The sequence below is a fragment of the Acaromyces ingoldii genome (genome assembly GCF_003144295.1).
Source record: "Acaromyces ingoldii strain MCA 4198 unplaced genomic scaffold FA10scaffold_1, whole genome shotgun sequence".
In the NCBI taxonomy this organism is placed as follows: domain Eukaryota; kingdom Fungi; phylum Basidiomycota; class Exobasidiomycetes; order Exobasidiales; family Cryptobasidiaceae; genus Acaromyces; species Acaromyces ingoldii.
Window position 1 is genome coordinate 3,597,261 of NW_020290247.1, and position 14,503 is coordinate 3,611,763.

The window sequence follows — 14,503 nt, forward strand, 5'->3', positions numbered from 1 at the left end:
GGCTTTCCTACCAGAATGCATGCTTTTTCCTCTCCGCTTGTTTTTGTTCATTTCCAGCTTCAGCAAAAAAGATACATGGACATTGACACAGAGCGATGACAGGAGGAGGGATACAGAGATTAGACTTCTTCAAAGGACGAGAGGGAGACTTATTGCAAGGTACAGGAAAGAGGAGTTCAAAGAGCAAAGCCCACAGCGGATGGAGGTCTGCTATTCTTTGGTGGAGATGGGGCGGTCGAATTTTCGCTGAGATCAAGTGCCAGACCGAGACCTAGGCCAAAAGCAGCTTCGAATGAGCCTGCTGGTGGGTTCTGAAGGGTGGTCGCGGACGGACGCGGAGGCGTCTTGGGCTCTAAAGAAGAGCGACGGCAAGGATCAGGCTCCGGGGCAGACGTCGTGCGCTTCATGGGAGGGGCTTGTTGTGGTCGTCTGCGTGCAGCCGACTTTGGCGGTTTGGGCGGCGAGATAATCGAAGGCTGCCTCGACTTACGAATTGCGCTGCCCTTGATGCTTGGCAGACCGAGGCCCAGCCCCAGATCGTCAAGGTCAAGGGGTAGGCTTAGGTCCAATTCTAGATGTGGTGAAGAGGCGCTCTGGCCTCGTGGGATCCGATAGCTCGAGGGCGTCGAGAGGACATTGCCCTGCTGTGCCGGCGACGATTTGAAGTCCTGGCCGCCAAGCTGGTTCTTGCGCAGTTGCAGCGGCCGCGTGGGCTGAATGCCTGCCAACTTCATTTGTGTCGTGGCATTGGAACTTTCGAATCGATTGCCACCAGAAAGGCGAGGCGTGTCGCAGTCGTCTTCGTCTTCGGCCTGGGAAGCAAGGCCTCTGATTTCTGCGGGCGAGAAGAGATCCGAGCTTCGCCTTTTGGCTGCCTTTTCAGTAAGTTCCCTCATGTCCAGCTCATTGCCAAACGACGTAAGGCCGAGACCATCCATGCCGAAATCGAGGATGCTCGTCGAAGTCGTCATGACGCTGGCGAGACTTTGACCGGAGCTGAGCGTCGATAGTCCGACCCTGCTCGCACGCTTGTTCGTGCCGCTATTACTGCTGCTACTGCTGCTGCTCACAGACGATGGCCCCGAAGAGAATGAGGAGGTTGAGGTCGAAGAAGAGCTCCACGGCGATGGAGCGGCGCTTGTTGGCGAAACGCTGCTGCCGCTGCTGCTGTTGCTACCGCCACCGCTGGAAGATGAGGGGCTGGCGCCGCCCAAGAAAGTGGCCTTTTCAAATGTTGCGCTGGCTGAGCTGGCAACCATGATCTGCGCCGACTCGTTCTCCGAAGCATCCGAGTCCACACTGCTGGCCAGGCTCGAGCTCGACAAGCTTCTGGCAAATCCAAAAGGCTCGTACTCGTCCTCGTCCTGCGACAGTGTCGCATCGAAGCTGAGTCCCAAAGAACTCGAAGACGAACCATCACTAGTCGTGCTCGTCGAGAAGCCGCTTTGAGACCGATTCCTCGTGGACTGTTCCTCCTGCCATGGATCATGCTGCTCTTCGAGCATCTGACTGTACGCTTCTTCTTCCCGAACTTCCTCGTCTTCTTCCTCTTCCTCTTCGTCGTCGTAGTCGGGTTGATCCTCTTGACGAGCGGTTCGCAGGACCGAAGGGCTGGGCGTTTCGCCTTCAAACGTGTCCTCCTCACCCGCGCCGAGGTCTGGCGTTGGTGGCATGACGTTGACAAGAACAGGTTGCGGTTGGAGTCCCGGACGAGGACATCGACCCTCTTGCGAGCTTTTGAGTTCCAGAGACGAGGCGGCTGCACCGAGCTTGGACGGTGAGTGAGACTGAGGACTGAGTCGAGCAGAGTCTGACATTCTGGGGCTGCTGAGGCTGACAAGCTTGGGGCTCGAGACGCCCACCACACTTCCACCGTGGTTGAGTTGGACCCTGCGAGCGACGAGGGCGGACGGCGAGCCCCAGTGGTCATCACTGTTACCGTCTTCAAGTGTCTCGCCGAGCTTGGGTGTCTCGCCTCCCCCATTACTCGCTTCGCGCGTTCTCCTGTCCTGGGTGCTTTGAGGCTCCTCGTACACGACCCCGCCGTAGATGTCATCCTTGCCATGCAGGCCCAGACCAAGGTCCTCGGAGCTGTTTGAGAGCGTTGACGAGGGTGCCAGGATGGCTTCGAGATCCAGCTCGTGCGTGGTCTCGGGCAAGCCAAACATGGTCGAGAAGCGAGGTGGTCCAATGTCGGTGGCAGCCTCTTGGGCACCCACGCTTCGACTTCGTCTCCGGATTCTGTGGCTATCTTGTGGAGCAGTCTTATTCTTCGTCGCGCTCTCAGAGTGCGTGGACACGTCCTTGCTCTGCTTCGTTTTCGCAGCTGAAGAGGAGGTCTTGTTTCCAAAAAGTCCCTGCTCAACTGCCTCGGCCAGGGTCGTGGCACCCAAAGGCAAGCTTGGCATCTCTGGTGAATTGACGGGGTCGAAGCGCTTTCGGCTCTTTGAGCTCGTTGACTTGGGAGACTTGGGAGACTTGATGCCGATGCCAGCCATGTTGCTGGGCGTGGGCGAAGAGGAGGATGGAAGCGTTGGAGATGCGCAGGACGTTGCTTCGTTGAGCTGAAGGGGCATCATCGATTTGCGAATGGCCCCCTTCCCGACGCTCGAAATGCGGCTGATTGGTCTAACCGTCATCGTGGATGACTTCCCTCCGTTACTACTACTGTTGCTACCGTTGCTGCTGTTGCTCCCGACTTGTCTCAACATCCTCTCCCCTCCCAGTCGAGGCGAGACCGAAGCCGGCATGGGAGGCGGAGGGGCAAAGTGCTCGTCCCTCCAGTAGAAGGGTTCGTTGGCGGAGCTGGAGAACGAAGACTTGCCCAAATGACAGGCATTCTTGCTCCTCACTTCACGCAGAGACGGCATGCTGTGTTTCCTGCCCAAGCTACGGTCTTCATCGTGCCTTTCCAATCCTGAGATCGATGACGGGGGAGAAGACGAGTTTGCGGAGGACGAGGAGGACGAGGAAGAAAGCGCAGGCAGATTTTGAGTCGCCTCAAGCGGCGTACCGGGCAGTGATGAGGGACCATTGAGCTGGTAGGCGTAGCATTGCGCAGCCTCGAATGACTCAATGTGAGGAGGCGCACTCCTGGGCTGGTCATCAAGCGTCCTCATCAAGGGCGAAGTCGAGACGGCGCCGCCATGCTTTGTGATCTTGATGCCATGCATGTTGCTGCTTCCGTTTTGTGCACGCTTCCAGGAAAAAAATCGTGAGAGGGAGTTGGAGCTGGCGTTGGACCCGCTTCGCCCAGGCTGCTTGCGAAGTTTGACGGTGCTATTTCGACTAAGACCAGCGGCCTCGCCGAATGTCGGTGAAGCAGAAGAAGCCGACGAGCCGGAAAAGGTAGATGACGTGGGGGAGGGCGCCCACCCGTCGTCTTCAAAGACGGACTTGGTATGGGCGTGACCATGGCTTCGCGGCTGTACGGGCAAGTCGATAAGATCTGTCTCGTCCTGATCGCCATCCGCGTCCGCAAACGCCTCGAGCTCCGGCGTGGCCTCGGGGTAGTCGTGGGTTTCGGACATGCTCTCGTGTTCGTCGAGCCAGGTGGGTCCCGACTCGATGCCCATCGCGTAGGCCGGGTTGAACATGGCCAGGCTTGCCTTTGACACGGCGTTGACCTTTTCCCGTTTGGAGGCCGTCCGGTCGAGCGACGGACGCGTCATGGTATTCACTTGTCCTGGAGGGGTTGGTATCGTATGTGGTTTTCGCGTCGAGAAAGGTATGCTAGAAAGACTGGGTACTGTCAACGAATGAGTGGGTGAGAGAGGGAGCGTGTGATAAAGGTGGGAATCAAGCCTCGATGCCAGCAGGGAGGACTCGACGAGTGGGGAGCGGGTGATGAGAAGGAGAGCAAAGGGGAGACGTCTGATAGCCACGAGCAGGCTTGCGAGGGACGCGAACGGAAAGGAAAGGAAAAAAAGACAATCATGATCATCGCGTCGATTCGGTGCATCTTGTGGGTATACAAGGAACCCTGCGCACGGGTCTCGTCAAGTGGGCGAGCCTAGCTGCAAGCAACGAGCGAGCGCGGGATGGACGAGCATTGATCAAAGGGGTTCGCGAAGCAAGGGGTCGACGAAGGCACGGAGACGCGTCCAAAAATCAAAAGGCCTTAGTTCCGTGACGGATTACTTGCCGCGTGACAGATTTGATGTTGTCCGTATCTGCGTCTAGCTCCCAGCTCCTCACAAGCTCACTGTGAGACAGTCCACAATCTGTGTTTGATCTCGGCAGTGGACCAACACGGCAGTGAGAGAGCCTTCTGCAAACAGTAACTCCTTTCGCGCGTCGATGACGATGCTGTGCTCTCTCCTCTGCGAGGTCTGAGCATAGACGAGGGGACCGAAAGATGCAGATGAAGCAGGACTCTGACGCCACGTGACTGCAGGAAACATATCCGCACCTCGCACGGGCCTCCATGCCCGTCATGTTTCCTCATTGCTGCCATAATGCAATGAAGCAGACCCTCCCTTTTGGGTCAGCTGTTAAGGCTTGAGCGAGGGTAGGAACAAAACCTACTCCATTACGACAACTCCTTTGCACATTTGGAAGGAACAACGGATCCTCAAATCACCTTTGAATATGAGCTACTCACGAGTCGTCATGCGTGCTGTCGCGCCCACGAGGCGCTCGGCAACATCGTTCACACGGTCATACGCCACCGCTCCTGGAAGCGGAAGCAGCACCAGCGGCAACTTTGGTGGAGTAAGTCTCTTTTTCATCGTCCAAGCTCAGGAAGCCTTCGCTGATGGCGATCCTATCTGCAAAAGAACAAAGTAACAGAGTCCAGCCCGTCGACTGAAGGCCGTGGCTCAGTGCAGGCGCGACTAGCGCCCATCATCGTAGGCGGCACGGTCCTGGCTGCGCTGGCCTGGAACTTCTTGGTACCGGGAAAGATGGAAAAGGTCGGCGTTGATTCCAGCGCGCCCAAGGAGTCTGGTTTGACCGGCAAGACGGCCGGCCACAAGTACAGGTCTTCTGCGTCGGTGCTCTCCGTCACCCCGAAGCAGAGCGAGCAGCAAGAGCAGTAGTGGCAGTAGTGTAGTAGTAACTCGTGTCCGCCCAAGGCTAATGATCATCGAGTCGAATCTCAATTCAAATGAGTCAAGAGAAGAAAAGATGCAGGCGTATTTGACAGGACGTGCTCTCCTTCCGTGTGCGAGATCACTGCGCGCTGCTGCTGGCATTGTGGAAGGGTTCTAAGTCAGCGGCAGCAGCCATGAAGGCGTCCTTGTCCAATGCCGGTGCCGCTTCTACGCCGATCCAAGATGAATTACTGTCTGCTCCGAATGTGGGCGAACGCTCATTTGAGCCGCCGACGAATGAGTAGGGCGATGTAGCGCCGCTGCCCCTGGAGGACCCTTCTGCTGCTGTGCCTGACAACGAGACGTTGAGGACGTTCTGATCTTCAAGATCGGCCACAACTGCTGCCTGCTGCTTCGTCGCCGCCGTTCCTTCCATTGGTGTGAAGCCGAGTTTGTCGCTCTTGAGGCCCCTCCTGCCAGTGCTCCTCATCACCACCGGACTGTTGCTCCCACTCTCTGCGCCGCTGTCTTCCGCATCGGTGTCAAAATAGCCAAGAGCGCCTTCGACACCGATACCTTTTGTCCTTGCAAATAGAGATCGGGGCGAATCGGGAGGCGAGACAGGATTGCTGCTCTCTCCTGCTGAGAATGACGTAGGCTGTCCTCCTCCCTCCTTCCTCGTTTCTGTCGCCGCGGCTGCTGCTGCTGCGGCAGCGGCGGCAGCCTCTCTCGCTCGCACGGTGCTGACCCTTGCAAAGGTGCCGCCCGTCCTCGTCCACTCCTCGGCAGCCTCTGCCTGGGATCCCGACGAAGCGCTCCTCGCGCGGTGTCGCAGCAATTCCTCAGCATCGTAGGCGCCAGGCGGCAGGAGCGGCGCGGGTCCTGGCGTTCTTGGTGTCGATGTGTTGCCGGTGGGGAACTTGCGAGGGCTGGACGCATCAGGACGGGAGTCGCTCCGTCTGCGAAGCAGTGGCTGCTTGACGCGCACCCTCCTTCTGCGAAAGCCTGAAGCGACCGATGGAATCAGCAGCAAGGCCCATTTCGAGGCCTGGACGCTGGCCTCGCTGCCCACTCACCCAGGGTCCGGAAGACTGCGTAGCCCGCAAAGTCGACGAGCGTGACAAAGATGACGGGCGCGACGACGAGAAAAGCCAGCAGTCGGAAGAGACCCGGGAGTGGGGCGAGAATGGCAGGCAGAGGAGGGTGGAGAAGGAGTTGGAACGTGCTGCTGTCTTTCCCCTGCCGATTGCTGGAGAAGAGCGACGACGAGGCCCGCTCCGCCTCTGCCAAGAGGGCCTGAATTTGGCCTCTGGCATTGTTTGGCAGCGCCATTGGAAAAGGCTCGTTTGTGTCGCTCTGTTTCGTGTGATGGTACGTTGCGACCACAGCGACTACTGCTACTATTTGTCTGGGGGGATGTAATGGATTATTTACGTTGGCACGAGCGCGACTTTCGGAATAGGATTGTCTTGACCTGTCCGCAATTTAGGTGCCGACTCTAGTAGCTGTAGCACTAGCGATAGTGGTCACCCTTCGCTCGGGGCAACGCCATCAAAGACGCAAGGAGAAGAAGGAGGGGCGACGACCAGCGAGGTGACGCAGGGCTCACACTTGAGACGAAGGCGAGGACAGAGACGGGAAGAGATAAAGTTCAAGACATGCGCCTGCCCAAACCAGCGTTTTGCCTCATTCCAAATCTCACACCCGTGGAGCCCCGGTCTGGCGTCCGGTACACACTACACTACACTACACTACTAGTACTACACTACGACTACACTACAGCTCTAAACTAGCTCCTGCTCCGTGGTTTGCCCGATCGAATTTTCATTCTGCACCCTTCTCGGGCTGCGTTTGCTCAATCGACAACAAAAAACGATCGCCTGGCTGGAAGCAATGCTGGCCAGCCTGGATAAAGAGCCTTCCCATGGCCTGCACTTAACAGCTGGCCAGTCCTCGCTACGTGGAGAATATTCAATACGAAGTATACATGAAATTTGGCGAGACAGGCGCAAGGAAACTGTTTCCTCGACCTTGTTGCTGTTGTGCATCGGCAGTGGCAGATTGAGCCTCGATTGACATATACACTACACGATCTCGCCGCTCGATACCAAGCTTGATTTCGCTCGGCGTCGAATATGGGGCAAAAATGACGGTAAAAATTAAAGCGGGAATTGTTAACAATTCGACAACGACAGGACTCGAACCTGTGCGGGCAGAGCCCAACAGATAGGTTCGAACACTCTCTAGAGAGATGTATTCGAATCTGTCTCCTTAACCGCTCGGACACGTTGCCGGCCATGTTGGTTTGGATCAACTGTAACGTAGATGTACTCTAACATCTTAAGATTCGGAGTGGGGTTGGGACGAGAGGGCGAGGGGACGTGCTACGCAGGTATGACGTCAGCGCAGCGCGTCATCGGCCACCAAAAAAAACTGACGCCTCGACAGAAGTGACTTCATCGCTGCAGTAGGTGGTCAGTATTGTCTTCAATCGGAGTGCGAATGTGCTATTGGGGAAAGCCACATCCTAGCCAGCTGCGATCCTGCCTGTTATACAAGTCTGGCAGCACAGCGCCGCGAGAGGAAAGGATAGCATGCTGGGTTGTCCGTGGGCGAATGAGTCCTCGGCCCTAAGGACAGAGCGAATAGTAATGATACAATAATAGTCTAATGACTAGAAAATCTGAACTGATCGGCTCCCCGTGTCCGTTTGCTTGCCTCTTTTTCTGACCTCGTAACCCGGAAGAAAGGCGGTGGTGACGACGACATCGACATTATTGACTTCGACATCGAGAACCCTGACTGGACCAAAACAAGCAAGCGGAGGCCAGCCGCTCGACGTCGCATTACACTAGTACATCTATCACTAAGGGGGGAAAAACATCGTCATCGGTGGTTTATTTTTTGAATACTTCCGTCGACCACTCAGACCAACGGCTTCATTCTCCACCTATCCTCACAGCCGACAACGCTCGCTCTTAACGTCTCCTCTTTCGTCGGACCATCGTCTTACAGCAGCCAACACACGGACACTGGACACCACGCTGACCCGTCCACCAGCGAAAGAGAAGATCGCAAACGCCGATCTAGTCAGCGGTTGAGACGCGCGCGCCCCCTCATCTCAAAGGACCAGTTCAGTCTAGCACAGGAATCAAGGCCCGACAACCATGGCAGTCCTGGATCAGTTCAAAAATTTCATTCGCCATGGGAAGGCGGCGCGAGAGGGGAGTGAGGTGAGTTCATGCTCCGAGTCTTGCTCGCTTTTCTCCATGTTTGTGCCACACGTCCGTCTGGCAAGAGAGCGGTGAAACAGGGCTCGGCCGCGATCGAATGATTATTGGGACCTAGAGCGCTCACACCTCCCAATCTTGTTTCTCCTCGTTCTCTTCTATTCTCCTTCAAAGGCAACTGGTGGTATGACAGGAGCATCTCGAGGTCAAGGTGGCGGTCATGATCGAGCAACAGACACAAGTGGTGGCTACCACCTGGAGAAGGGCGCACCAGCGTCGGCACAAGTCACAACCGAGCCTTCCAACGGCCAACACTACGGCACTGGGTCGGGAGCAAAGACAGCAGCCAGCAGCGCAGCGGCCGCAGCGACGGGAGCGGCGGCGTCAAATCAGTCGTCGGCACCGATGGCCACGACACCTGGCAGCGAGTCGGCCAGCCGATATCAGCAGCAAGCAGAGGACATCGTCGAGGAGGAGAGACAAGCCTCCGAAAAGCTGCCGCAATACCCCGGTCTCTCGGAGCGATTCCAGCTGATCACCAAAATGGGCGAGTGAGTAGACCCTCCCGTCGTTCGCTTCTCGTGTCTGATTGCCCTTCTGCTCATGCGCTGATGTCAAATCACTCTCGGTAGCGGCGCATTCTCAAACGTATACAAAGCAAGAGAACGCAAGACGGGACAGAAGGTGGCAATCAAGGTCGTACGCAAGTACGAGCTTAACAGCAACCAGGTGCGTTTCTTCTTTGCTGTGGCTTGTCCCTCTCTCTTCTCCTCTGCGAAGGTTTTGGTGATGGCTGTCGGTCGGTCAACTGCGTTTGGCCCTCCAATCAGAGCGTCACCCCTTTCTTTATCCTCCCCCTTTTCTCTCTCCGTCTCCCTGGCTCCCATCCCACCTTTCGCCCGCCATTAGTCTTCCCCACAGGCGGCGATGGTCCACTCCTACTCTTCCTCTAGGTAACTCCCGACTGACTGACTCAACCTCCCCTTGGAATCTCCTCTCCTCGTCACCCCTCCCTCCGTGCTCTCCCATCCCGCACCCCTCTCCATCCTCGTCGCCGATGGTCGTCGTCGTCTTTTCCTTCGCTTCGTTCCTCCTCCTCCTCCTCCTCCTCCTTTTTTCTTCTTCGCTCTTTCTTTTCTCCTTGACCCATGCTCGATTCGTCACCGATAGGAGAACCGTCTTGACCCCAACTTCAGGAAGAAGAACCGAGTTACGGAGGTCAGTGAAACGGTGCTTCTATTGGTGTCGGACCGGCGGATATGGCTGTGGTCGGCTCAGGCTGGAGTCAGTAGGCTCGGGGGACGCCCCGAGCTGACCTCTTCAGCTGTTTGATCCGGTGTAAAAGCCTCGTTCCCTGGATTCGAAATGCTTCGTTTCCTTCACCGTTCAAAAGAGCAAGTTCTGACTCACGGTCTTTACCTCCCCCTTCTTCTTGTGCTCTGTTATGATGTGTTCCGCTTCCCTTTGCCCCATTTCCCTACCGTCGACGACGACGACGGCGACGGCGATTTTCTTTCTTCTCCACCCTTTCTTTCCCTTTCCCCTTCCCCTCCCTCTCCCCCTCGTCCCATCTTTGCTTTCTTCAAACAGAGAGCAAACATTCTCAAGGAAGTGCAGATCATGAGGAACCTCAAGCACGACTCGATTGTCCAACTACTCGAATTCTCGGAATCGCGCGATTATTACTACCTCGTCCTCGAGCTGCTCGAGGGCGGCGAGCTGTTCCACCAAATTGTCAAGTTGACGTACTTCAGCGAAGCCTTGGCGAGGCATGTTATCCTCCAGGTCGCCCATGGCATTCGCTACCTTCACGAAGAGAGTGGTGTCGTCCACCGAGACATTAAGCCGGAAAACCTCTTGTTCGAGTCGATCAAGATCATTCCGTCCAAGATCAACAAGGCGCGGCCATACGATGAGGAGAAGGAGGATGAGGGCGAATACATGCCCGGGATCGGTGGAGGAGGAATCGGAAAGGTCAAAATTGCCGACTTTGGTCTCAGCAAGGTCATCTGGGAGGAGTCCACGATGACGCCTTGCGGCACAGTTGGCTACACAGCGCCAGAGATTGTCAAAGACGAGCGCTATTCTAAGTCGGTCGACATGTGGGCCTTGGGCTGCGTCCTCTACACACTCCTCTGCGGCTTCCCTCCGTTCTACGACGAAAGCATCTCAGTCCTCACGGAGAAAGTGGCCAAGGGATACTACACCTTCCTTAGCCCATGGTGGGATGACATTTCATCTTCCGCCAAGGACCTCATTACGCACCTCCTCTGTGTCGACTCGTCGAAGCGATACAGCATCGACGAATTCTTGGCACATCCTTGGTGCAACGTCAAGGATCCCGTCCCCGATCTCAACTCAGCCGACATTGCCTTGGCAAAGGCAAGCGAGATGCCGTTGGACTCGCCGTTACTGCAGTCGATGAAGAAGGGCGTCAACGCGCGCGCAGCCATGATGTCGCCCGGTATCAACCAGCTCAAGGAGGCCTTCGATGTCACCTACGCCGTGCACCGAATGGAGGAGGAAGGCGCGAGAAGAAGGGGTCCAGCAGGACAGGCGCCGCTGCATGGCCTCAACGAGGAGGAGGAAGACGAGGACGCCGATGTGGAAGAGACGGCGAGAAAACACGGCAGCCAAGCCGCGAATGCGATCGAGCAGCACCGCGAAGCAAAGCGGGAAGCTGGCCCACCCAGCACGGTCAGGCAAGGCGGAGCCGGCGCCCACGTCTCATCTGGTACTCGAACAGCGCAGCAACCGCAGCAGCCGCAACAGTACCAAGGACGAGGTGGCGCGGATCGTAAGCTGGCGGAGGCATCTCTGTATGATGGCCGCGCAGGGACGAGGGATCGAGGCGGATCCAAGAACAAGCGGGGCTTCGAACTCAACATGGGCAATGCTACACTACTGGGCCGGCGAAATAAAGCAAACACTCCCTTGGGCTCGGCGCCGTCTGGCAGCATCGGACAATTTATGGACGCTCACGGTCAGCCGCCCGTCGACGGTGCGAGTGCACATGGTGTCGTGCCTGGAAGCCCTATGCGTGTCGACTAAGCCCCCCTCCCCCCTCTCGGCAAAGCTCTCCACCCCTTTCGCGTACGGTACAGTACAGTACATTGATGACGGCCCCTTCGCACTTCATAACGAATCAACATACACCAATCAATTCGGACCCCCTCTCTTCATGCCTAGCCAAACTAATGTCTTTACGTCTGTATCACTTCACACTATCCTACTCCTCCTTTCTCAGCTTCGAAATTCATCTACATCGCGCAGCGCTTCTCTCTGCTGTCGTCGTTTGCTGCGAATTATTCGAGTGGGAGCATCGTCACTACATGCTTACAGCTTCTTCACGCCTTCAAAAGTATCTTTGAGATCATCAGAATCGGCATCGTCATTGTGAATGTATAGACGATGAATGTATAGACAGAGAAGTCGGGGGCTATGGAAGCTGTGTCTGTGTAGTGAACAGGAACGGGACAGGCGAGATAATGAGACTAGATCCAGACCTGGAACTCCTCATCGGTGATCTCGGCGCGGAGATTCTCCACCTTTGCATCTGGCCCGACTTCGATGGAGACTCTGGAAGGCTTGGCTGCGTCGACTACGACGAAGTCGTCCTTGTTGTCAGCCTGGCTTTGGGGAGCAGATTGGATCTCTTCGCCTGTCGCCTCGTCGACATCGCTGACGCGCGACGCCTTTGGACTGCGAGAACGCTTGCGTCCGCGCTGAGCCGTCTCGTCCTCGTCATCACTGGCACTGCGCACCGTCTCATCGTCCGAGGAAGCGACGTTGTCCGTGGCGGAAGAGGCGGCAGCATTCGCGGACCAGAGGCCGTCGATGTTGATCGATCGGGTGTTGGCGTCGTAAGTGACGGAGATGTCCTTGGCGTTGACTGCGCTGCGAGCTGCTTCCGAAGAGGGGAGAGGAAGACTGAAGACAAGCTTTTGAGCTTGTTCTGTCTTAGTCTCGCCCTTCTCCTCTTGCTGTTCTTCTGTGGCGCTTGCTTCGGCTTCCTGATCCTGCGTCTTCTCATTGTCGGTGGTGGCTACCTGCTCCTTGTTGGCAGCAGCTTCGGCTTCAATTTCGGTTTGGTCTTTAGCTGTCTCGACTGGGATCGACCTGGATGGCACTTTGTCCTCGGTCTTGTCATCTGCTTTTGCTTTGCCCTTGTCAGATGAGTGTTGAGCTTGCTGCTGGCCCTCCTCGTCAACGCCAAAGATGCTGTCAACGACGAGGTCCATGAACCCGCTCAGGAAGTCGTCCTCCCACTGCTGCCTTGCCGCGTGACGGGCCTGCTGACGAGCCCGTTGCGCTTCTTCGTAGCGCCGCTGCTGCTGCCTACGCTCCTCCTTGGCGACGGCAATGGCGATCTGGCGCCTCCGCTCGTGCTCCAGCTCAGCCTCAAAGTAAGCGGCGGCGGCCGCGGCGCGCCTCTGCCGTTCCCTTTCGCGTTCGCGTTCGAGGGCGAGAGCACGCTGTTGGCGCTCGCGTGCCAGTGAGGCGGCGGCCGCAGCTTGCTGTTGCAGATGTTGCTGTCGAGCAGCGCGCTCAGCTCGCTGGCGACGACGAAGCGTCTCCTCGTGTCGTATTACATTGAACAGATCGCCTGCGTCAAAGTCGAAACCGAAAGGGTACGACGACTGCCTTGAGGACGGTCCGCAACGCTGGCCGTAGTGGTACTGGTGGCCGTGGTGAGGGCGACGGCTGGGCTGGCCTCCGTAGACGAAGCCTTCCTCGGGGATGATGAAGAGGGACATTATAGTCGAGGTTTATTGGTTGCTAAAGTGCTGAGGAGAGTAGAAGGGATTATTGTTATGATGAGGGAGATGAGAGAGGGCCATCGCAGGTCCTCCCTCTTATATGCCTCTTCGGCGCAAGGCGCTGAGTCCATATCATCGCTGACGGGGGCAGACGTCGTGGCCCTTCGTCGTTGTTCGACGCCGAGATGTTGCCAGAAGCTTCGCTCCACTGTGGCCTCGGCCCTGAGCTTTATTTCGTCTTTCTACTATTTTCCATCCACGTCTCTAAGTCTAGTTCCGACTTCCGAATTTTCGGAAATTGGATGTCCTTATGTCCGGACCACCACACCCTGGCTGCCCGTAAAAGACTTGGTCGACGTTGTCGTCAACATGTGGGCAAGCTCACAGTTCTTCACTTGCTGCAACTTGTCCATCCACTTTTGATAGATAATATGAGACACTCCATAGCCAGATCTAAGCATCTCGTCGATGATGAGTTCAGCCTTCTGCGCTACTTTAGCAGATGTTGTCGAAAGCAGTTCAGTTTGGGCCCGTCGATTCGCGTAGGCCAAGTGATGCAAACAAGGCAGCCTGAGGTCAGGGAGAAAAGGCTCATCGCAACTGCTCCATATTGGCAGTTGTGAGATCATACAAAGCTTTGGCTTTTCGGTATCTTTTGATGTACAAGCTCGCAGAGAACAACTGGTGAGAGTGCGTGTTATCACGACCTCTACCTCGATGCCCGTGGGCGGGGGACGACTCATCTCTATAATCCTCGATAAATGTACCGGCATGCAGCGCAGAGAGAGCTAAGCGTTCTTGAGAGTGCATATGAGAACGACGATAAACGCGCCGGGTGCCTTCGACTCCGATGGCAAAAGACCGTTATCGCTGCAAACACCGTTACGCTCCAGGCAGCAGCTTGGCTTCATGCGCAATGTCTGTTTGCAACACTCCTCATGAACCTGCCCTCGGAGAACCGTGAAGCAACAGTAAACGTTTGAAGCTTACGGGAACCTTTCCTGGCGAGTGTACCAATGACGAAGTGTGCTCCCTAGGGCTGTGCGCTCCCTTTCTCCCGATGAGCTCATCAACATTCTCGGGTATTCTGCCTTCGGCACCGATTGTGCGGGGTTGCGACGGTCATAAGGTTGACCCCCAATACTCTGTCGAATCGAGAGCGGTGTCTATGAATGCCAAGGATGAGAAGCAAGGTCAGGTACGCACAGACAGGAAGGCTCACGGACGAGCGGCGACTTGTCTAGCGCCAATAGCGTCTGGAGTGTCTATTACGCGTCGGAGTTCCTGAACGCGGGCGTCATGCTGCCAAAATCCCACTCTTCAACGGTCACAAAGTACAGGCTGCCGTGATGGTGCCGCTGAGCGCCTTGGGCAACTGGTGAGGGACCAAATAGGCTATAAAGGATGGACCAAAAAGAGGGCGAGTCCCAATCTCACAACCCAACTGCCCATCTAATCTTCTCCAGAAACAAACTCGAAA

General features: G+C 56.4%; 5 protein-coding genes and 1 non-coding gene across 6 annotated transcripts; 2 read left to right on the forward strand and 4 right to left on the reverse strand.

The window, feature by feature from the left end:
* Window positions 1-176: 176 nt before the first annotated feature.
* On the reverse strand, window positions 177-3,671 carry FA10DRAFT_283651 (hypothetical protein; the record flags this gene model as incomplete). The annotated part of the gene is made up of 1 exon (XM_025523858.1): window positions 177-3,671. One exon carries the CDS (start codon window positions 3,669-3,671, stop codon window positions 177-179), a length of 3,495 nt encoding a protein of 1,164 aa, XP_025381241.1.
* Window positions 3,672-4,539: 868 nt separating this feature from the next.
* Window positions 4,540-5,133, forward strand: FA10DRAFT_299365 (hypothetical protein). The gene is made up of 2 exons (XM_025524713.1): window positions 4,540-4,713; window positions 4,779-5,133. The coding sequence occupies exons 1-2, from the start codon at window positions 4,591-4,593 to the stop codon at window positions 5,037-5,039; spliced, it is 384 nt and encodes a 127-aa protein (XP_025381242.1). The 5' UTR covers window positions 4,540-4,590; the 3' UTR covers window positions 5,040-5,133.
* On the reverse strand, window positions 5,039-6,675 carry FA10DRAFT_264637 (hypothetical protein). Its single transcript, XM_025520728.1, has 2 exons — window positions 6,110-6,675; window positions 5,039-6,038 (listed from the first exon to the last, which is right to left on the reverse strand). The coding sequence occupies exons 1-2, from the start codon at window positions 6,363-6,365 to the stop codon at window positions 5,173-5,175; spliced, it is 1,122 nt and encodes a 373-aa protein (XP_025381243.1). The 5' UTR covers window positions 6,366-6,675; the 3' UTR covers window positions 5,039-5,172.
* Window positions 6,676-7,250: 575 nt separating this feature from the next.
* On the reverse strand, window positions 7,251-7,326 carry FA10DRAFT_t7. Its single transcript has one exon. It is a non-coding gene; the product is annotated as a tRNA-Ser (tRNA).
* Window positions 7,327-7,737: 411 nt separating this feature from the next.
* FA10DRAFT_277701 (Pkinase-domain-containing protein) lies at window positions 7,738-11,314 on the forward strand (the record flags this gene model as incomplete). Its single annotated transcript, XM_025523397.1, has 6 exons — window positions 7,738-8,266; window positions 8,438-8,814; window positions 8,896-8,992; window positions 9,434-9,481; window positions 9,854-11,060; window positions 11,100-11,314. Exons 1-6 carry the CDS (start codon window positions 8,201-8,203, stop codon window positions 11,312-11,314), a joined length of 2,010 nt encoding a protein of 669 aa, XP_025381244.1. The 5' UTR covers window positions 7,738-8,200.
* A 117-nt stretch (window positions 11,315-11,431) lies between these two features.
* FA10DRAFT_264639 (hypothetical protein) lies at window positions 11,432-13,074 on the reverse strand. The gene has a single exon (XM_025520729.1). The coding sequence runs from the start codon at window positions 13,018-13,020 to the stop codon at window positions 11,758-11,760; it is 1,263 nt and encodes a 420-aa protein (XP_025381245.1). The 5' UTR covers window positions 13,021-13,074; the 3' UTR covers window positions 11,432-11,757.
* Between the last annotated feature and the right edge of the window lie 1,429 nt (window positions 13,075-14,503).